The following is a 23,908-nucleotide window of genomic DNA, read 5'->3' as shown; positions in this document are numbered from 1 at the left end:
TCGTATGGCAAACACACAATCATATATTCAGTAATGTTGATCTAGTCAAAAGAGCTCCAATCTCAATTGGAGCTAGCAGGAAGGCTGAGAAAAATTACATTTCTGTCTTGAGGGAGATCTGGTTCTAGAGGATTTGGGGGAACAGGGCAGAAGAGAATTGGCAAGGTGGACTTACTGTTTGAATACAACCAGGAAAATCAGGCAGAAATAAAGCTGCCTTATGCTCAAGGCAGAGGACAGAGGACTCTGGTAACAACTAAGTTGCTCTTGTAGTGGCTTTTTGACCACTGATGTCTGACAAATCACAACAGTGTCCCATTACCTCGAACTCTCAATTCTGCAAACACATGCACACAAAATTGCTGCTTGACTTGTAGCATCTGCTCAGCAAAATATACAGTGAAAACAAAGCCTACAAAGAAAATGTGACACTCAATGTCTCCAGCCCACAAGTACTATTTGCAGAACTCATGAGAACATTTCTCATAGTTAGGGTTCCATCTAGTGGAGAAAATGAAGTTTGGGTCTTTATATGGCCAAAATACCAGTAAAACACCAGGGTCAGAAGATGAAGAATAATACTCATAAACTCCCAGGACTGATTATTTAACAAAGACTAGGGGTGTAGTAGTCAACTTAGGAATTTCCAAATTCTTACATAGCACATTTTTATTTCGTTTTTATCAAGAACTTTACAAGTTCTCATGTCCTAGGCCTGTTGACGTGCATGCATGCTTAAAGCTGATGGGAATTTCTGTTCAGGTCAGCTGCACTACACAGATAGAAATGTTGCCCATGAGAACGAGGATCAATCGGAGCACTGTCACATCACCTGTCATATCTAAAGTGGAGTTGTGTGTATTTGCTGAAAGGAAGTTGACCCTCATTGCCAAGGCCCACGCTGAGTGAAACTGGACAGCTGACAACTGTGGAAGCGGTTCACCCAAGCAGTGAACAGAATGGTGTCAATCTGAAATCTGCTTGCCAAGACCACAGCTGGGTCACAGCAGAGTAACTCTGCACAAGTGAAAATACCAACGTAGCCAAAGGATGTATTGAAAGTCACAAATCCTGGATTCTTGGGGTAATTAAATGGTTTCTCTGTCACAGAAAGGTTGCATTGCTCATGGAAAAGAAAAAAAAAAAAGGAGAAAATAAAATATTAGAAAATATCTTGCATCCACCTCCAGTCCTCTCAGCTCCTTCTCACTTGGCTTATCATCAGCATTGGCATGGTCAGCATTTCCCAATAAATTGAGGTGTACATTCCTGGTTTCAGTATAGTCTAATGTCTGATACAAAATGGAAAGGAAGCTATTAACAAGATGTTCCGTGGAGAAGTCTGCCCTTTGGTACCCTGAAGTCTCACAGCTCATTTGGCTACCACAGCAGTTGTTCTTTCTAGGCCAAAAGAGCTCTGACAGAGAAAGAAGTATTTCTTATGTAAAATCCAGGAACTATTCACAGAAGAAACTGACTGGAAGTTGCTAGGACAGGCCACTTTTCTTATTTATGGTAAAAAAGCCATCACAAAGAAGCCCTTCTAGAAGCCAGTTATGGGCTCCATGATAAATTAAAAGACTTTTGCCACAACCAAGGTCAAGAAATCTACTGTGAGTTTGTCAGGAGTGTCCTTGTCCCAGTTCCCTTTGAATGTCTTTAGCTGAGCATCTGGAAGAGGTGAGGTAATGTTGGGTTTTCTTCTCCATAGTAGCCCTAGAATCCTTAGAGATTTGCTGTTGCAGAAGCAATAAGTACAAACATTCTGGCTGGCATTTATTAGCACAATAAATCTCACAATCACCAAGCTGAGTCTTCATATATAATACAAACATCCATTTATCTTTTGTGCATGTATATAAATGTATACACCAGATGCCAAGTCTCCCCCAGGACTGAAGATCAGTTTTTATTGTGTAGATATGGCAAATTTTAATTATTTTTGCATCTCATTTTCAGGCACTTGCAAGATAACACAAGTGCTGGTAGACAAGAAGTATCTTACACTCTCGTTGTCTAAGAAAATGTACAAAACTTAGGGAAAAAGTTGATTTATTGAAAACAATATTGTGCTTGGTCCTTTATAATTTCAAATTCTGTTTTTACAAGATAATGAATTTCCTTTAAAAAAGTACAGAAAATCATGGTAGCAAAATAGTAGCTTTACCCAAGAATAATGCACAGCACACACAAGCGTGGAAACAAGACATTTGAGAACACAACTTTTCACATACAGTGGTGCACTGTACATGGAACACAATTAAATAGGCTGACAGCTGAGTGTTACTCATCATTTAGGAGAACTTCCAAAAGAAAGGCAGTCAGTGTTTAGTGTTTCAAAACAGTAATGCCTCTACAATTAAACCACAACTGGTTGTTCACTAAGGGATCATGTCCCAGCTCCAGAATAATGAAGCACTGTTAAGGCCAGTCACCTCAATACTAGGTTAAACAACAACAGCAAACAGAGAATTGAAAGGATGCCTGGCTATGTTTCATTGCCCATTAGACGAGTCCTTTCTTCATTATCACCAGGAGGATTTTGCAGGCTGGAACTGGAACTGTTCGCATAAGGAAAAGAGAAGAACAGATAATACAGCTTTTATATTCTCTAGATAGTGCTATGTGATATCAACATAATATGCAAAGAAGCACATTACATGCAAAGAACTACATGGATCACTGGGTTCCCTACTACCGCACAGAACCATGTACTGTTCATTCCCATGATCATACAGTTGATCAGATTGAAAGGGACCTTTAAAGGTCAGCTAGTCCAGATACCCTGCCATGGGTAGCAACATGTTAAACTAGACCAGGTTGCTCAGAGCCATGTCCACCCTGGGCCTGAATGTTTCCATGGATGAGGCATCCACTACCTCTCTGGGCAACCTGGTCCAGTGTTTCACTACCCTCATTGTAAATATTTTTTCATTATATCTAGTCTGAATCTACCTTCTTTTAGTTGTTGGTGAGGATACTAAACAGTACTGGTCCCTAGGCAGACCCCGGAGGGACACGACTCGTCACTAGTCTGTGTCTGGACATTGAGCCATTGACCACTGCTCTCTGCATGTGACCATACAAACAATTCCAGCTCACAGACACCTTCCTGATGGAGGAACCATCAGTAGGGTTTGCTCATTAATGCCACGGTCTTGCTGCTGGTATAGAATAGACATTGCCTGGTTTAGCTGTTCGTTTAGGTCAGTAGGGATTTAGGAAACCATACAGACAAATTATTTAAGCAATGTTTTTATTGCTCATCTTATCATTCATTATTAGGTTGGTAGTGAGGAAAAAATGCAAGCACAGATTTCAAAGGTTTGCTTTATATGATTGCAAGCAAAATAAAGAATAAATATCTCAGCATACCTTTTCCTTGTTGCCTCAATGATATAAAATATTCCAGTTGCAAGACCCTTTGAGGAAACAGCCAGTTACAATTGTAGTAATTATAACAAACTTATACAATAGCTGATAACTGCAACAGATATTAAAAAATGTGTAATTACTTACACTTAACAGTGGCCATCCTCCTTGGATGGCTGCAGCCCATTCAAAACCTAGTTCTTCATTTAGAAATCCTCCCAGAATTGGACCTACAAATGCCCTGCATCAAATCAAGATGAGGTATTGGCATCCCAAACATAAAGGGTAACAGTAACATACCATATTCTCAGAGAACTGTTTTAGTGGGTTTTGTGGCCTTCCTTCAAAGACTCTTACCTTTGACAACAAAGAGATTTTCTTCCACAGACCTAACTTTCCTAAAATGCACAATAAGTATGAATTTGTTGTTTGCCAAGGCCCCAGTAAATCTAATTACCTCCTCATCTGGAAACAGGATCCACATCCAGAAAGCTGAATGCAGTCTTTTTCAGTAGAGAGGCCCAATTAAGGAACATGCTCTAAGAAAACATCTATGCTGATCAATTCTATCATAAGAGAAATTCAAAGTCGCATCCCTTAAAACAAAAAGTTTCTAAACTTCAAGACAAGGGTGTGATAAATATAAGCAGGTGGGGAGGCACAATGTGACAGACATGGTCACTGCAAGGTTCAGCTGTGTTTAACTGCCCTGCACCTTTATGCCTGTCTAAAAATGCAGGTTATAAAGGTTATGTAGCTGCTGTCTCTTTAGAAAGGTCTCACAACAGAAAGGGAAAAAACTGTGTAAAACTAGAGAGACTTTGTGGAAGCAAGTTACGTTATAAAACCAGGCTTGATAGCAGCATAAACCTGTGTCTGTACTAAACCCTACACCAAATAAACAAGACTGCTAGACAGCTAGATCTTGGAAAAAAATGGTGCAAATTTGTGCGACTGAAACATACCTGCAGCCACAGAGGATTACAAGGACAGATAAAAGTATCCTGTAAGTGACTACCAATAGGGGCATTCTGTCACTTCCCACTGAGTGACAGCTCTGAAGGGCCACTCAGCCAGTAGCATGTTTCACTTATTTCTGGGATGATGACCCTGACTATATAGAGTTACAGACACACTCTGCTAAGCTATACAAGCATAAATTTTAAAGAATTTCTGTGGCTTAAAAAGAAGATTCTACCTTAAGCTATCCCAGGAAAATGGAAAAAGGAAAACAGAATTAGTCAGGAGCAGAGATCTAACTCACTGGGTGGACTTGGTTTTGTAAAAAATTAAAGTCCACATCTCTCTGTATTGAGCATTAGATATTTTAGTGAAAGGAAAAATCACCACACAAAAGTGCAAGCAAACATCCATTTTAATCACTGCAGTTTTTTGATATGCAGAGCAATATGTTTCAAGAAAGATGACTTCAGAGCATTGTCAAAAGTTTTACCTTTTTGGGGGTAAAAAGCTTTAACGTGCCTACCAGACACCTGTCAAGCAAGATACTTTTGAACCAAGATCAACACAGCAACAGCCAGGTTTCCGTGTGGCAGTATGTAGAGGGATAGCCAATAAGAAAATAAAGATAGTGTAGAAAGTAATCTTACCTCTAAGGAGTTGCAGCTGGGCCAATTAGCAAAGATTAGGAACAGGCCTGACTTTACCAGGCCACAGCTGTAACCAATGAGAAGAAGAGTGCTATAAAAGAGTGGGGTGGCTAGGTGAGAAGGGAACTGGAGTCAGTTGGCTATTTTGGGAAGAAGAAAAAGGCAACTTGGAGGAGTTGCCCATGAGAAACACCAAGAATGTATGAAACTTTTGTGATAAGGAGACAACAGTATGGAACCCCTGCAATAAGATGACAACAGCAGCAGTGTGGAACAGCTGAACACTTAGCTTACAAAATAGGGGTAAACTTACCCAAGGGACCACATGGCATTGAAGAGCCCAGACACCAGTCCCAGAAGACTCAGACCTTCTTCAAATCCATTCTCACTGCAGAAAGACAGACAAGCTGGGGTACTCCAATACATACTGTGTCTCAGTTTGTAGACTGAGACACAAGTAGACTCCCTGTAGACTTTTTCCCCTCCTTTTAATTTGCACACCACATAAACAGTCAACAAGCAGAAGTGTACAGTAGAATTTCTGTTTACCCAGTACTTTCTTTACTGCCCCTCTGAAGGATTGCAGTGCCATTCTTCACTGTTTTCTCCCAAGTTAAGATCACACCATCACACCAATTCCCCATGTTTCATATGGCAAGTGTGAAACTGTGACAGGTGGCTTTTTAGAAGCAAGAACTTGTTCCAAAAGGAACATACTTGTAAGAGTAAATCAAGGCCCTTCTACATCATTACTGAAGTATGCATTCACAAAGTTATATTGGGAGGATAATGACTGGGGTGCTCAGTCAGAAAAAACTAAGACAGTAAGAGTAGTGGAAACATTTAAGTGTTACTATTTGCCTTTGCCTCAAAAAGGGGGAAAAAATCCACACTTCATATTCACCCCTGAAAGACAATTGCAGATTCCTAGTGTCAGTAACATGAAAGAAATGTTGGACTGAGTTACTTACTACGCACATTGCAGGATCTCTGGAAACACTGGGATAGCACTCATGCCAAGGGAAAAGCCAATCAAAACCAACACTAGCACAAACATCCACAGCTGACTGAAAGAGAGGCATTTACAAGAAGTTAGCTGCTGAAGACTCTTTTCAGTAAGGACTCCATTTCACTGAAGGCTGTTGTATCAGCTCTCCCTGACTGATCAGCAAACTATGTGTCTTGAAGCCAATACTAATATTTGAAAAATCCAGTTCTATACTTTAGAAAAAAGACTTTGTAAAAGAATATGAAAAGCTTGTGCTCAAATTATATATTTTCTTATCAAATGCAGTTCATTTTATGACATGTATATAGGGAAGAGTTATATAGATGAGATTAACTGAGCAATGCCTGTGTGCAAGCACCAGACTTGGTTTGTTGCAGAAGTGAAGGATTTTGAAAATTTTTGATATTTAAAAATTAGCAGCCTAGGAGGAGTTCTATGCATTAACAAGCCTATTACGTTAACACAGCATCTAACCTAGGACAGAAGGATTGTGTAGTTGTTTTGTTAATGTAGCAGTGTTTTGCTGTGAATTAACTTGAGAAATATGACATTACAGCATTCAGGTACAACAAACATTGTCTTTGCTAGTGAAAACAAAGCTATAACCTGTCACCTTTCTCAGTAGGCTATACACAGAGAGAAGTAAAATCAGTACTGCTGCACAGCCATGCAAATAAACCCTATAGTTTAAAAATATTGATGAAACAGAAAAATTCGGAAAATAAGACAAAATGAGAACTTTGTTTTGCTGAACAGGAAATGCCACAAAACTGTGAGGGAAGGAAAATAAAAAGCAACATTCTTCCTACCATACACATTACCATGAACAAAGTAACACTAAAAAGCAAAAGAAAAGGATCTATTTTATGAAGCTGTAAAATCTCTGTTTTCAGATGATTTCACAGCTTCAGTCTCATGCTACAACATCAAAAAACAACCATGTTTCATGGTCAAAATTGGAAGTTAAAAACCAAATCTGTTTCATGGTCAGAGCTGCTAATTACAGACTTATGGACATACATGACTATGGTTGAAAACATCACATAATGGGACAGGCTCAGGTAGAGGCAGTACCTTTCAATGTGCAGTACAGGAGCAGGTCCTAGCATGAAAAGGCACACTGCTGTCATTAAGTCTCCAAATATCAGCAGCCACTTCCTGATGTACTGTGTAAGAAAAGGAAAAGCTATGCAATTTAAAATTGGGAATTTGTCATGTACATCAAAAACCAACAAATTCTTGTTTCCTCACTCCAGATGCAATCACTGGCAGCAGTGGCTTAGTACAGAGATTTCGGGACACTGAGCAATGATCCTTTTCAGTTAGCAAAGTATTTTAGGTCTTAGTCTTCTTTAATATAAGAAACACCCTGTATCATTTTATGATGATCTTTAAGTTCCTTCCAACCCAGGCCATTCTATGATTCTGTGTAATTCTCATGTACAAAAGGCATTACTAGTTTGTGTCAGGAAAAAAGCATCAGAAAATGGTCACTGTCCTTCAGGCATAGTATTCAAAGTGTAGGTTTCCTTGATCAATTAGCGTTGGCTGTCAAAAAGGCAGTTTTAGGTCTATCACTGTCAAAGTCTCTTTCTATGGTGCTGTTAAGAGCTAAAGGACGAGGCTAAAGGATAGGCAGCCCACGGTGATGATCTAATTTGAATATTACACTTTTTATAAAATAAAGTCAATACAGCTAACCAGAACATCTTTACTCCTTTTCTCAAAAGCTAATAGAATTAGATGTGGTTAAAAGCATGGATAACTGGGACATATTTTCCTACTCTCAATTCCATATTGCTTTGAAAAAGATTGTGCTTAGTCCACTAGAAAAGCTCAGCACACTTCAGCTCCTTGTCCAATTTCCTTTACTGACTTGGACATTCTTAAACTACCCTAGATCTTGCAAAAGAGACCTCCCACGTGGCAGTAATGGGTGCATGTGCAATGTCTTGAAAGGCAGATCCCTTTACAAGACCGGGCCGAGATCCTTTGTTTTATCCACTGCTCCCCACCTCTAAGCAAAAGCACGGAATGCTTTAGTCACGCTGCACAGACAGCAGGGTAGGACTCACCGGCAGTTTGTCGCTTACGAGTCCAAGGAGGGGAGAAGACAGGGAGTACGAGAGTGCCAAACCAAGGAACACCAAGCCCACATAACCAGCTGGGAGCGTGAACTATGGAAACAAAGATCAATAAAACAAAAACCAAGACAAATCATATATGCTACGTTCATTAAGGACCATCCAAGAATTATATATTAAATCAAAATACTGAAATGTGCAATTTTAAGTATTTTACTGATACCCTACAGAGGTTTTTCATGTATTTGAAATCATCCACAGAGCTTCCGTTTCATTGCTTTTACCAGCACTTTTTAAGCATGATGGAGTGGTGGAGACACCTGACACAACTGTACACATATAAAGCCTAAATAATGTCAGGAGGAAACATTATGCTATGTCCCCTATATGAGCACACTGGATTCTAACATTACAGTCTGACACACTTGAAACAGACACTGCAGATACTGAAATTTCAATGGATTTAGTCTCTACCTCTCCAATCTTTAGTTTTATTTGCATTAGAAAAAATAAGCACTGTATTCATCCATTGTTAATCAGCACATCTTAAAAGTAAGTAGTGACATAAAACTCAATTCCAACTTTTCAACCAAAGGATGACTTTTATGGGAAGGAATAAGAGGTTTTTGCTGACACCCTGAGGCCCACATTTTCCTAATCCAGACACATATTTCTGCATTGAAACAAAATGTGTAATGAATCATAAGCACCTTAGTTTCTCAAATAAGTGCCTTAACTAAGTGTTAGAAGGTATTCCAAGATGTTTCATATGGTATAGACTACATAAATATTCACTATTTCCTTGCCATATGCAAATATGTGATGATAACTCTAATTTAGTGGTTAGAATACCTGCCAAGAGGGCCACAGCCCTTTCACAGCAAGTATCTGTAAGCACAGAGCAAAGGGAAAGCAGAAGAGCCATAGAAGCACACAGACTCTACAGTGGGATAATTTCAGATCCCTCCCATCATGGGAGATGGAAGATGTACATTCACATCTCCACTGATCAAAGAACTTAGCATCAAGTCCCCACCACCCTGAACAAGTACTCCAAGTACAGATTAGGCAGACAAAAAGTAGCACAGCCATCTGTGAAACATTACCCTTTGGAAAAACAACTCATAAAAAAAGCACTCAAAGACCATTGCTTAATTTTATCTAGGAACAGAATCTTAAAGGGCTTCACATCAAGAGATGTAACATTGCCAGTGGCTGCAGCAGCTTTCAAGAATTTGATTTCAGGAAGGAAGAAAAAATACCTTTTTTACGAAAGCAGTTTCTATGCCCTGTTCAGAGACAGTACTTTGCAGCTGAAAGACCTTTAAGTGGAGAAAGCCCATTTTAAAAGACCTTACACTTCTCATTCTCAAAGTTACCAAGACCCAGCAGGAAGAGATGATGCAATAGATATTGACTTATCAGTACTGTGTAAATCAAGTTATTTGGAATACATACAACTAACAGTTAACTAAAGCAGTGTTAATTGGACTAAGCTCAATTTTGTTTAGGATATTTACATTTAAAGCTAGTTACTCAATATTTATTAAGTCAAGACTTCACTGCATGTTAGCAGGACTTACCTTCTTTAAGATAAATAGAGATATTGTGGGATCAAAAAAACCCAAGCATGCACTTAGAGAAAATATAGTGAGACAGAGTATTAGGACTTTTGGCAGAAGAATGAGCTTCCAAAATGATTCCTTCCTAGGAGTTGAATCTGTTTCAATAGAAGAGGGGGGGGAAACTGCATTATTTTCAGCGGCATAAGCTCATGATTGATCTTCTTGCTTTAGAAAAGAAATAGTATTTCCCTTTTTTTAGTCTTCTTACTCCTGTTGCACAACAGATGCAAGTTAATAGTTGATTATTATGTGCTATACTATAGTTTTTATAGTAAAAACTAAAATTCAATAGATGAAAAAGAAAAGCATACAATTTAGATTCCAGAACTGCAAATCCCCAACTTGAAAAGAACTAAAGCATATATTACTCCAATTATGTGAAAAAAGTATTTGCTTCTCTGCTAGCAGTTATACAATGAAATCTTCATGGATATGTCTCAGCTTGATACTTGAACACATATATAAACAATTCATATCTAATAAAAGAAACATGCTTTGAGAGTAAGATTGCTATTTATCAGTTGAGATCTATCCAAGTTTTTAAACAACTAATTGAACTCCAACATGTTCAATTTGTAGTCCAGGAAACTTTTTTCAGATGTCATGGTTATGTGGGAATTTTAAGTCAGGCCCTCTTCCTGATGGTGTTTCTCCTATAATACCTGAATGTGGTCTCCAAGTGTACAAAGAACTGAAAGTTCAGGCATTATCATCCATCAGCTCAGAGCTAACATTTATGTAACATACTTCCAGACTGGCAGTGATATCATGACAATTTCAGAGCTTGGGGAGGTCAGGGAGGAAAGTCAGCAGTAGCAACACACAAAGTTTAATCATTTTAAGTTTCTTCTAAAAGCCAATATACATACTTGAAGTTATTTTCCATGGTTTTCGTATTAAAGGATAAAAAATCAAAATTAAAGAAGCATTTCAAAGTTACTAGCATTTTTTTTTCTCTAGAAAAGAATAACAGAACTGTAACCTTACAATTATAGTCTTGCATGAGGACTTATCTCTAAGCTAGTTTTCTGTCCAAGCAGGATCATCTAAACTTTAATAAATTTATATGACCGCCAGCACTTCATTAAACCCCTCCCTTATTAACTTTAACATTCTTTCATGTTAATCAGATCTGCATTGTTCAGTACAAATAAACACTTCTTTTCCTCCCTATAATTAGTTTTCCACTCTACTGTTAACTCAAACATGTTGAGTTCTCCTGTTTTAGGCAAAATCTGTCTCCAGCTTTTCTTCAACTAGCAGACACAACTGATCCTTCACAAGCCCTAAATCTAAGACAAAAGAAAACAAAAATATATCAGTTCACTTCCACACAAAGTTCCTACTATTTGCAGAAATTGGCATGAGTTGTGTTAATTCCAGGCCATCTCATGAATTTAGGTTAGCATTAAACATGGACCTGATCAAGATGATAAGCTAATTCAAGTGGAGTCTTGCCCTCTGACTTGGATCAGACTCCAGAAGCCAACACTTTTTTAAAGACACTTAAGCACATGAGAAGTTAAGGTGAGCGAAGGAAGCAGGCAAAAGGATGCTTACCATATCTTGGCAATATGCACATATTCACAGGCACCAAAGCCAGCACTATGCATCCCAGCGTGATGAAAGGGACCTCATAACCAAATGATTGATACAAAAAGCCACCCAAAGGTGGGCCCAGCACCAGTCCAAGTCCTGAAAAAATCTCAAGGCTGCCCTAGAGCATGAAAAAGCAAGCAGAAATGAAGTCACTATGTTGAGAAAATACAATGCAGCAATGCAAAGCAAGCCATGTGTCTGAGGAGCAGTACAACATATCCAGGGTAGTGAAAAACAAGACAATGCATTGCCAGGACAAGAGCTAGTAGTGACCTTCACAGGGTGGGATAGCAAAAAGAATTCCACAGTTATGTGTCTGACAGCCATGACCTCTTTTGCCTCTCTACAGGGAACCACCTGTACTGGTTCCTGTACAGCATTCACAACTCTGCTGTCACCTAACAGATACCAGTCTTGATGTAAGGCAAATGCTCCAGTAGCAGAAAGCATTCACAGGACACCTCAGGCTGAAGGGATCACCTCTCCCACCTGCCATTACACTCCAGCCTGAGGGAAAGGATCTAAACACACCTACTCAGATGGGTCATTATCTCATGGGATGAAGTATATGTGCAAAGTTAAAGCTTTCTCTCCATAAACAACTGTTTGGACTCACTCCCTAGGGATAGGAAAAAATAATGAAACTGCAATGGCGACAACTCAGATTGTTTTGGATATAATTTATTAATCTGGTATGTTTTATAAGATGCTAATTTGTAAAAGGACAGTAATACAGATACATCTTGTGCTACAATGTCATAGTCACCACTGTCAACATCTGCCTCAACAATTGATTAATCAATGCTTAGATCACCAGGAACAGCTGATGGTAATAACTGCTTACAGATAAAAGTTTTGATAACTTCCAGAACCATGAAAGATAACTCCAGGGAATAATTCTCATCTTTAGTTTTACTCATACTGTTAGCCTTCAGAAACACATATTCACATAAGCGATTATATGCAGGTGCTTTTATTAAGAGCTCTGGGAATCAGGGGTGTTTTCCACCCAAATCTGACTCTGACCATACATTCAAGATGATCAAGTTTTTATATTCTATTGTTATATAACTTTCATGTTAATTATTAAACTTATATTGTTCTATTGTATACATAGATTTCAGCTAAGCATAGCCCCCCTTAAATTTCCAAAATAGTTTCTCATGATTCTTTTTAGGATTATATATATATTTAATTACTAAAAAATCATCACATCTAACAATTATATCATTTATCATACTGCTTACGCAGGTGCAGTGATCTGAGAAAACACAAAGCCTAACATTTTCAAAGTCTATCTTTAACATTTTCCAGGGCTCCACTATCAATGCGAGTCAGAGTAGTCAAATGCCCTGAAAACAGTCAGAGTCAGCAAAAGCCAAGTTCTTTATCCTAGGTCAGTCTAGGGTTGCAACCTTTTTCTTTCCTAGCAAAGAAAATAACTTGGTATGGCCATTAACATCACTGTATCCAGATGATGCTTTCACTTTTGTTGCTCACCAGCCATAAAAAACACTTGATTTGTGAGACTTTGGTTCAAATAATTTACATGATTTGGGGCAGTCCATCATTTAGCCCTTTTAAGTTAATGAAATGGGGAGGACATGGTGGGGGAAGCTGAGACATTGCAGTAGTACAGATCAGAGGATAAGATAAACCTGATACTGTAAAAGAAGTGAGATTGCTTATGTTCTGAAGTCCACATCTCCTCCCTCCACAGAGGGATCACGTTTTCAAATGCTCAACTTCCCACTCCAACAAGGCTAATGTGCCTATATTTAATAACTTCCCTGTATACCCTCTAGGGTACCCAACAAGTAAAAGGAAGGCTGAAAACTTGTACCAAAATGGTAAGGAGGTGAAAACTGCTTTTCACAATCTAGCACTATCAAGAAGGACAACAGAGAGCAAGCCTAAAATAGCCTCATCCACTCCTTCAGGCCTTAATTTTACCCTAGGATGCACCTTGCTTAAACAATCAGCTCTTTCTTCTGCCTCCTGCCTCAGGGCTCACAGTAACAAGAGCTCTCCATCGCGCTCATTTAAGGACACTAAATCTACTTCATGAATAAATATGAAGAGTTTTTATTCTCAAGCAGAGCAGGACACTGGAGTTCACAATATGGTAAAAAGACAAACATTTAGAAGTCATCTGTCTTTTTGTAGCACCCTTTCTAGATTTTAAACAAAGGTAGGTACCAAGCCACAGCCATGGTAGCATTTCTGATTTTGGTCTTGAGATGTCCTTCACCACCACATATCATTTTCAGCCATGCATTATGGTTACTGTGCTCTCATAACACAATTTCTTTTCTTTTTAATTCTGATTATAAAATAGGTAACTAAGTCCCTTAAAGTCATTACTTTACTTACCTATTTAAATTATGTTTTCAAATTTGCAAACAGGAAACCTTAACCTTATTGACTGAATAAATCCAAAACATGATTACAATATATAAATTGCTCCAATGAAAAGGTCAGCTAATCACTGCTGATACAACTTAGTAGGTTTCTTTTGAGTTATAGACATATTCTTATAGATATATATTTATAGAAGTAATTAAACAGCTTAACAAAAATATTAATAAAAGTAGAAACTTTTCTAATTTTATTTAATGTTCTTAAATAAGTTCTCAACATTTGCTCACTCATTAATATTTAACCCAGTTATTTCTGACAGAATATTTTTGAACTGAAAACCAGAATGTATTGAAGAATAGACAGAGAAAACAGTATTTATTAAACACAAAACTTTCCTTTAACACTTTAAAACCCCAACTGAAAAAGGGTATCTCTGTTTGAAACGAATTGTTGATGATCAGAAATACTGCCCTCCAAATTTCAAGAAATTCCAGCTCTTATCTTTTCATACATATCTTTTATCAACAGATTAGAAAAATTAAACCAAAATTGTTTCAGTTTTGCATCTTTCAGTCATTTAAATCAACACCATTTGAATTAATTTATCGTTTTTTAATCAATTCACATGGATCCTTACTACTAGGTAGAGGTAGTCACGATGTAGTCACTAAAAGCTGTGCTAGTATTTTATTAGTATTTTGTCTTGATTTTCACTGAAGAGATAGCTACTGCCACTAATGGTCAGCTGTCTTCAAAGCACAAGCAACTAATATATACTGCTTAATTTATATCTAACCAGAGTTATGCTAAGGTCTGAACTTGTTATAGGATTGTGATTCTAGATTACAAACAAAACATTACATGATGATTTCAAATAAGACTGCATACGAGACAACAAATTTTCTCCTGATTTTAGGCTGCCCACTGGCAATTTGTCTTATTGCTAGAACTCAGCTGTAACATTGCTTTCTGAACTTACCAGGACAGTAGCTATATTAGTGGGAAATGCCTTTGCAAGGATTGAGAACGATGCTGTAATTGCTGCTGCAAAGCTTATTGCATCCATTGCTCTTACTAAAAAGCAGAAACCGATGAACATTGGTCCACTTGGCACCTTGTCGAGCATTCTGGAAAAGAAAAATCCCAACAATAAATTGGATCTCTCTCAGGATGGAAGAAGCCATATACTAAAGGCCCTAGAGCATCATTTCTTGCTCATTAAAAGACACAGTTACAAGACACACAATGCTTTCTATTACCACTTATCTTTGAACCACATCAGTGAAATTATTCAAACTCTACCAAACTATTTCTGGCAGCTTTCTCCTTTTCCCCTTTACTTGGCAGTGAATAGAGCATGAAAACCATAACCTGTGAAAAACTCAAATGCCACCTTTGTTGCATTCCATAGCTTTTCCAAGCACCTGTGCAAGAAGTCTGATGCAATGTGTTAGAATTAACTAATAAGAGATTCTTTAATTGATAATAAAACATTTATTTTGCTAAAATTAGTGACTTAGCATCTCCACCTGACAGGCAAAGCTTCCCGTTTAAGCCCAATATTTTTAAGGAAATAATAATTAAAACATTATGCAGAAATAGTTTTCTTATTGCTGCACCTTTGACAGGCTTCTCGCTGTCTGCAAACTACTACTTAAATAGACAGAACCTAGCTCCTCTAATTTCAAAGTAGTAAACAGACTCTGAAACCTAGTGAAAGGGAGAAGTGTTTATTCTGCTTTGCAAGAGGTAATAAAAATTAAAGATGCAAGAAGTTAGATGACCTAACCAACACAGAAAAGATGCCCAAGAGTTTCTAATTTTGTGTCCATCTTTTCATATGGATGAAAATGATCAGAAGATAAATGCAACAAAACCAAGCAACAGAAATTACTTACCCAAACAGAATGGTCACACATCCTGAAACAAACATCCCTGACACAAACATGAATTTTGCTCCAATTTGTGAAAGCTGTAAATTAAATACCATTTTTACATATTAGTATTTCAAGGAAAGATCAAAAATTTCTCATACTGTTAAGAAATCAAAAAATTATGGGAACTTTATAGCACCTGTAACTTAAAGATTGGGAAACACTGCTTCTGCTGGTGTGCATTCATTCAATTATGAACCTAAAAATACTCTGAATGGTTAAGTGACTTAACCCAGTTTTAGAAAGGTAAGACAATGCTGCAGTTAACTATTTCATAGCAGCATGCTGCAGCTTCTGCAGAGCAGCAGGTTACAGCAGCATTCCTCATAATAAACAAGCAGAAAGTTTGTTTCCAAATCTCCCTGCAGCACTACCACTGACTGAGGCAAGGCCAGCAATACCCATCACGTATCTGGCTACTGAGAGTCAATGCAAGCTGATTTTTAAGCAAATTTAAGACAACCCTTAACAGCACAAAGCTTTGGCATGGGAAGGATGGGACTTTCAGGCCTCCCCATCCACCACCAGGAAAGGACCCCACCTTTTTTCATTTCAGACTCTCTCACCAGAGTGAAGGATGACAGGAGGCATGCCATAAAGCAAACTCGATCCCGCAACAAAGTACAGCTGAGCTTCTAATTCCAGACTGCAACTTTCCCTAAGGACAGTAGGTGTTTCAGGCCCTTTTTTTGTTCAGGCCTGAACAAAGTCCCTGCCTTTCAGCCATTATTACTAAAGCCTATATTTTGCTGAGTCTAACTGAAACCCTGATTGCTGCACTGTCCAGGTCTATTGATGTGCACTTCAGCTGTCTGCAGTGAGGATGGCACATTCACTCTCTCCCCTGTAAAGTACTTGGTGAGGCTTGTGCCATAGCTGAATACTACTACAGGCACCAAGACTTGGACTTAGTAATGGCACTTAGTAATGACACTTTATGAGCCACCTCAGCACCAGAGAAAAGCACTCACCACAAGGTCAACAAATAGGGTGCCCAGTCAAAGACAAGAGAGGATTCTGAACTGCTGCTCAGCAGCAGCCCCAGCTTAGGGAATGATCCTGAGCAGCCCTAGCAAACACTGCATAGACAGCAGTGCTGCAGCACATAAACAAACATTTATATAACTTATTTGTGATTTCTTCAACATGAGAAAAATCCTGAATCTGTGGGAAAGCTCAAGTTACAAGAACTGGAAATATTTATCTCATATTAATATAGGATGAAGTTTAAACTGAGTTAAGCAGCAGAAAATCATAACAGGAGCAAATGTTTTAAAAAAAAGACAACATACCAGAAAAGAAGAAGAGGTTCATCTAACTAAAGAAAGAAACAAAACAAAAACAAAACACCTTAATGTCGCCAAAGGCAAACCAAATATATAAGTGCCACAAAGAAAAAGGGGGGGTAGGAGAAAGGAGGTCATAGGAAGCAGAATTGATCTGATTACTCTAAAGCAAACAGAAAAGTTAACTAGAGAAACAAAACAGTCACATGTCTGTTGCCCTATGCTACTCAGGAACGACAGAAAAGTACTGACAAGACTTAGATCACACTCAGACTGACTGGTCAGACTCCAGTTACTGCAGACAGAAAATTGCAGTAGCACTACTGAAAAGACATCTCTTTTCTTAGCCTTGCAGAACTGCCTTCATGTACCAACCTGTGTCACCACAGAAAAAGTTAGAGCTCCAATTATACTTACATAATTTCCCAATATTAAAGAAGTCAAGAAATTGACCAAAGCAAAACATCCAAAAATCAGGCCAACAATTGTGTTACTGGCACCTTTTTTTTCTGCCTGCAAAAAAGATCACAACCATGTAAAGACTCAGTCAAATTCTTGGTGAACAACATTCATGCCTTGCATATTTAAATCTATTTAATTGTCTATTAGTGCAGTTAGAAAGCAATTTCTTTTCTCAAAGGCAGAACAACACATTTAAAAGACATGTCGAACTTCTAATATGTCATCAAGGGAAAAGCAATGTTAATTTGTCAGTGAATGAAAGTGAGTTATTTGCTGAACAGGCAGCCAGACTATATAAAGGTGGCTTCAATTGGTGTGCAAGGGCACTAGCTACAAAACTTTGATCCCTTGCACAGTGAGAGGGCAGTAAATGGAGAGATCTGTTATCTTCACTGTGATATGCTACCCCATAACTAGTACCAGACAATTTTTTACTTATTTAGCTGGCCAAATACTTGGGCACCAGCAGTACACAGGCATATTTAGAGAAAAAGAATATTTCTTTGTAAATACTTGAGACAAAAAGAATATTTCTTTGTAAATACTTGGTAACAATTTGGTCATTAAAGAAATTGACTTCTGCTGCAAAGGCACCATAACCATCTTTTTCTTTGTTGTATTCATTCAACATAAGCAGAGAATTTATTTCTTCCCCCTTCCTAGGTCAGGGAGTTAGCACAGTTAACAACAGCCCAGAATGAGTTAACAGAGGAAGCTATAAATAAAAAGTCATTGAGAAGCTAGGGCACAGAAATGCAAGTCAGGACATTGGCAGAGTTTAATCTCAGCTCTACAAAACTACTATGCAACACTGAGCAAAAAATTATTTCACTTCTTCAAGAATCCACTTTGACTTCTATCTCATCTCATCTCATTAGTTTACTGTCTCCTGTGCAGTCATAGGGAAGATTAATCCATGGACAAGATCCAGGTCACCATTTTATGCACTGCAGCTACACCAGCATCATGCTATCACTGAATTCCCACAACTGAGAAGTCTTAACTCAGAGCTCACAGTCAGCCATAAATGTCCCATGGAGGTCAAGATATTTCTAACAGTTTCAACATGCAAAAAAGTAATGTAGAGAGTAGCTAAGTTGTGTGTTTACCTCTGAAGGGAAAAAGGGTCCCAGGATTGAGTAGCACATCATTGAACTGAAATTTATAGAAGCGGCTGCAACTATTGTATAAAGCTGTTCTCTGGTAAGCCGTCTTGATTCCTCACCAACTGCTTCTGACACGCCATCATCTAAAAATACCAAATAAAAATTATAACAAATTATTATAAGCTGACAGAGGGGAACAACTTACAAACCAGGTTGGAAAACTAAAACCCACACGAAACTTGTGCCCTCCCGGCTCTGAGATCGAAGTCGAGCGGTGCTGCCTTTTACCCCGTGCAGAGCGCAGACTTGGCCGCGGTGCAGGTGCCGGCAGCCGCCCCTCAGCCCGCCCCGGAGGCTCTGGGCTGCAGCCGGAGCTCCCGCCGCGCTCCCGGCCCGGCCCCGCCGAGAGACCCGTCCCGCTCCCTGCTCCCGGCCCGGCCCGGCCCGGCCCGACCGCAGCCCGCGGGGGAGCCGCTTCCCCGGCCCGGGCCGTGCTGGAGGAGGAACGCGGGGAGCCTCCGTCTCGCACCTGGGGGCTCCTCGCCGCCCTCCGCCCGGCTGCCCATGGGGCCGCAGCGGCGCCTCCGCCGCACGTGTGGCAGCACCCGCGGGCTCCGCGAGCACCGGGGCCAGCGCCAGCCCGGCCGCCGGCACTGAGCATGCCCGGCCCGAGGAGCGGCCGCGCCCGGAGCCGCCGCCGGGACTGCCCGCCCGGGCCGGGAGAGCGCCGGGCTCGCCGCGGTCCCATGGCAACCTGCCGGCCGCCGGGGTACGCCGCACACCTGGCCCAGGCCATGCACACCTGGCCCAGGGCACCCACGATACATTGCTAGATTGGTAGACCGAGCGAGATCGCCGATTATTACACAGCCTCCGGCATGTTGCAGGATTCATTATACAAGGGCTTAACGACAGCGTTGGCGCAAGAATTAATAGCTGTAAACTGGCCAGGAGTAAATTCAAGCTGGAGATGAGGAAGAGGTGGTAGAATCACTGCATTTGGCACAAGGTCCAATCCACAGGGTGAGAAAGTGAGGAAGGAGATGAGGTGTGAGGATAACTTCCAAACATAGTTGTTCAGTTGTTCACCTGTTACTTGGGAGAGGAAAACCAGTAATCACATCTTAAAAGAACTATTTTAAGCTATCAGTATTCCATCTAGTCACCAGTTACAATATTAGCATGCTTAGAAAGGACATTTCAGAGCAAACTTTGCCATGTACCTAACTTTAGAATCTCACACTGCACATGACAGGAAAAAGCAGAACTACTTTCTTACCACAAGATTAGAAAACTTAAAAGCTATTTAGCAGCCACAAAGAAAAGCAGCGACATCTTCCTTTGCTGGAACCCAGTCTGAGAATATATTTTGTGTGGCATGTATTATGGCTGTTGAAAAGTCCCTAAGAATACCTTGAACTTTCCCTGTCTGCTTCCAGAAAAAGACATACCCATAAATCCTTTCCATAGATATTGCCTCTTCAGCAGCTTTACTCCCCTCCACAAAAAAAAGAAAAAAAAAAAAAAAAAGAAAAAAAAAGAAAAAAAAAAAAAGGAAGCGCACTTGCAAGTCGCAAGAGAATAAAGCATTCATTTTTGTGGCTGGAGATGAAGTCAATTATCTTCAGGAGATGAAACAATTCTTACTCCAACTACTTGCTCTTTCAAGCCTAGACTCTTAACTCCACAGCTTCCAACTATTTTCAAACCCCAATCATCCTTTCATTACTAATTACACATGAGTAACCCAACAAAGCCTATAGAGTCAGATTTCTACAAAGTCAGTGTGCACAGAAGGCTGAAGTGTGAGAAGTAGCAGTGATACATGACTCCAATAGTGAAACATGGCTACGAAGGTCCTTGCTTATGCACTGCTCATTATTGACAAAAGAAACTTGTTAATAGAACATGTTGGTTAATTCCTCACATATTCTTAATAAGCTTTCATTGTGGTTTAACACCAGCCAGCAACTCAGCCCCGCACAAACTCTCATTCACTCCCTCAGTGGGATCAGGCAAAGAATCAGAAGAGCGAAAGTTAGAAAACCTATGTGTTGAGATACAGACAGTTTAACTGGTGAAGGAAGAGCCACACATGCAAGCAAAGCAAAAGGAATTTCTTCACCAATTCCCATGGGCAGGCAGGTGTTCAGCAATCTCAAGGAAAGCAGGGCTCCATCACATGTAACCATTATTTGGGAAGACAAATGCCATCACTCCAAATGTCCCCCACTTTCTTCTTCTTCCCCCAGCTCCGTATATGGTAAAAATGACATACAATATGGGATATCCCTGTGGCCAGCTGGGGTTAGCTGTCCTGGCTGAATCCCCTCCCAGCTCCTTGTGCATCCCCAGCTTCCTCACTGTTGCAGTGGGCTGAGAAGCAGAAAAGGCCTTGGCTCTGTGCAAGCACTGCTGAGCAGAAACTAAAACATCCCAGTGTTATCAATACTGTTTACAGCACAAATCCAAAACACAGCCCCGTGCTAGTTACTGTGATGACAAATAACACTACCCCAGCCAAAACCAGTAGAGCTACAAATACTTGCTAACCTTTGAACCAAGACCTGTTACCAGCCTATAACAACAGTTTATCAAGTCTAATAAAAATATATATATTTTCAAAGCATACAAGCCTTTCTTGCTTATGTCACATCTGCAACAACTTTAATGACGTGTATTTTTTCTTTCAGATCCCAAATTGGATGTAGAATTCAAGGTTTAGAGCACTAGTTCTCTATAAATATTAGTTATAGAGTCAAATTCATGGGTTATGTTCACACGGTAAAAACATATGAAGAACAATTGCATTAAGAGTAGCTTCCTTCATAGATGTCCAGGACATTATGAAATACTCAGCACATGTGGAAATACATATTCCTTATTATTGCTCTGTATAGTTGTGGAGATCTTAGAAAGACTTGCATTGCAATCAAGAAAGTCCTTAGTACATATTTACATCATATTAGTATTTTTTTTTTGTCAGCAGCTGCACAATGCTATTGGGAAATAGTTTAAAATTACTCTAATGTGACCACATGATAACCACATCCTTTTAGCGTTTCATGCAAAATCTGTAGAAGGCAACAGAAACTAGCAAACTGTTTTGTTCTGTTATCATGAATCAAGGCCTTAGTTAATTTCAAATCGGTATTGAAATACCATAGCTTGTCCTCTCTCTGAAACTCCAGAATGACCTCTTCTTAATTTCTCCAAGTACTTGAAACTTGACACAGAGATCTCTTGCATGTGGGTGGCTGTTCTTTTCTACATCTGGAGCAATACACATTTCTCCCTCAGGGCTGGTGAGCAGAACTTCTGTGGATATAAAACAAGAAGGCTTCCAGCTTGATTTTCCAGCTTGATAGGACTGAGAAATAATTTCTATTTTGCAAGAAAAATGAGATTCTATCATTTTTCTATCATATCAGATTCTGTCAAAATTCTATCCTATCATATTTATTTATTGGATATGGCCGTGTTTTGTATTTCCAGAGACAGATGTGAGATGAAAGTAAGTTTTTGCAAGGATTGTTCAGAACTCAAATTCACAACTTACTGTTCAGAGTTTAGCAGTGTCATGGACCTCTCTTGGGAGTTTGCAATACCTGATACTTTCATCTGCCTAGGTTGCTACCTCACCACACTGTGCCACTGTCTAAACTGCTCTTACTCAGTTCCTGAGTCTCCAGTTTACAATATGGCACTTAAACCATCCCTGTAGTCTGACATTTTGAAGAAGACAGGTTGTGGTTGCCAGGGTGAATACAAGGGGAAGATAAATGTTACCAGAGCAAGAGCCAAGGAGAGATAATGGGGAAAAGGAGCAGGAAGAGGATGGCTGAGACAAGAGTGAACCATTATAGTCTCACTGCAGTACTGCTCTTCTGAAAAAGTCCCAAGCTCAGTTCCCATTTTGATCAGAGTGGAAAAAGAAAGGAAGGCTGCCAGCCTGGAAAGGGAGACAGTCAGGGAGAGTCAAGGAACTGAATGGCAAGCTCAAAGGCTGGTAGCTATAACCAAAGGGTTTTTAAATACATGCAGCAAGATGGTGAGTCCAAATGGATCACTCAGAACAGCAGGCTGGAGAGAATAAGAATTCTTGAATGCCATGTGACAGCAGCTCATCTTCTTCTCCCCAAATCCAAATTTATAGGCAGCACATTATGCTGTTTGTAATATAACCAAATTTTGAGAGGACAAAGTTTGTCTGCTGGAGCTGGCTGCTCAGTGAAGCTGCAGGTCAGCATCTGCACTGACACTACCTCAGCCCTTTAGAACCCTGCATCTGGCAGCTCCTCACTTTCTAGCACTCACATTACACCACTCACACAGCCTCAAGTGCACTGGAAGTACTTCTAGCACAGGACTGCAGTCCTTGGTTTAAACAGGTCATTCCCCATGGCTGTGTGCCAGTATTTGAACTGCAGGGTGCTCAATGAACATAACTCCAAGGGAAATTGCAGAGCTTAAGAAATTAGCTACTGCTTCTAGGAATATAGACAGAAAGGTGGAGCAGGTGGAGTAGTACCAACAGCATGCAGAGCACCCACATAAATGCTCAGCTCATGCTGTGCAATGAAGCAGACCTTCCAACTGGATCACATGCTTTCATTAGTTATTAGACAAAAATAACAGACTCCTACTAGGCTATACCAACATTTCCACACAGAGTTCAGTGCCAATGAAAACTCCTCTCTACAAATACATAACTTTCATCTCAGCATAGCTTTGTTTTCTTGCAACTGTTCTAGGAAAACTGCTTTTTAGTGGTTGGCTGCTAGAATATTAGACTATACTGTTATTATCATTTTTGCTGTAATACAAAGCTTTCAGATGTGCATGCTTCCATCTCCTGGGCTGAATGTATATAGCACTTTCTGGAGATACTGATGTGTCGTAGGCTGCATACAGACTTCTTATCCTTTCAAGACTTTTAGGGGAGATAATGGAATATTGTTCCACTCAGTGCAAAAACTACTCTGTAGATTAGGTGCCTTTGAGGCTTTTCAAAGGTACAATATGATTAAGTGATGGGTGGATGTAGGGAAAAATATTCTCCCCTGAAGGTATGGGAAAAAAACAAGCAGTATTATTTGTGTGTGCTGTGCTTGTATGCTTTCTGAGCAGTGCAAAGGAAATTACATGTTTCTACTTCTTGTGGAGGAAGGAGGGAAGAAGTCAGAACCACATGTCTCACAGGAGCTGCTAAATTAGAATATCTATGTTGGGACTGCAGTGGTTGCAACACATTGGGGTATTGCAACAGGAGTTGCAGTTCAGAGTTTCAAGCAATATATGGCAGCATTGGAGGTGCCAAATGCATCTCAGAGGCTGCCATGTTAGCAGTGGGCAGTGTCATTTCTATCCACTTTGTCCTTGGTAGGACTCAGCTTGCAGGGCGAGGACAGTCCCCATACTGTGCTTCCCTCTCCATGACTTGCTCAGAGGTTGGCTTCT

The 23,908-nt window shown here is 39.7% G+C and overlaps 1 protein-coding gene across 3 annotated transcripts; it reads right to left on the bottom strand.

Annotated features, from left to right (window-relative positions):
- Positions 1-2,035: 2,035 nt before the first annotated feature.
- Positions 2,036-19,349, bottom strand: SLC18B1 (solute carrier family 18 member B1). Of its 3 annotated transcripts, none has more exons than XM_071436382.1 (14): positions 19,251-19,349; positions 18,452-18,591; positions 17,298-17,393; positions 15,559-15,632; positions 14,640-14,787; positions 11,261-11,417; positions 9,659-9,795; positions 8,067-8,168; positions 7,066-7,157; positions 5,954-6,049; positions 5,296-5,370; positions 3,520-3,613; positions 3,376-3,422; positions 2,036-2,561 (listed from the first exon to the last, which is right to left on the bottom strand). In XM_071436382.1, the coding sequence occupies exons 1-14, from the start codon at positions 19,273-19,275 to the stop codon at positions 2,489-2,491; spliced, it is 1,356 nt and encodes a 451-aa protein (XP_071292483.1). In that variant the 5' UTR covers positions 19,276-19,349; the 3' UTR covers positions 2,036-2,488. The 3 variants fall into 3 exon arrangements, with proteins under 3 accessions (XP_071292483.1, XP_071292474.1, XP_071292492.1); XM_071436373.1 differs by lacking the exon at positions 19,251-19,349 and adding an exon at positions 18,978-19,150; XM_071436391.1 differs by lacking the exon at positions 19,251-19,349 and adding an exon at positions 18,681-18,791.
- Positions 19,350-23,908: the final 4,559 nt, after the last annotated feature.

This window comes from Agelaius tricolor, unplaced genomic scaffold (genome assembly GCF_023055355.1).
Source record: "Agelaius tricolor isolate 1412-34295 unplaced genomic scaffold, bAgeTri1.0.p SCAF_1, whole genome shotgun sequence".
Lineage (NCBI taxonomy): Eukaryota > Metazoa > Chordata > Aves > Passeriformes > Icteridae > Agelaius > Agelaius tricolor.
This window is presented reverse-complemented; position numbering and strand designations above follow the sequence as displayed.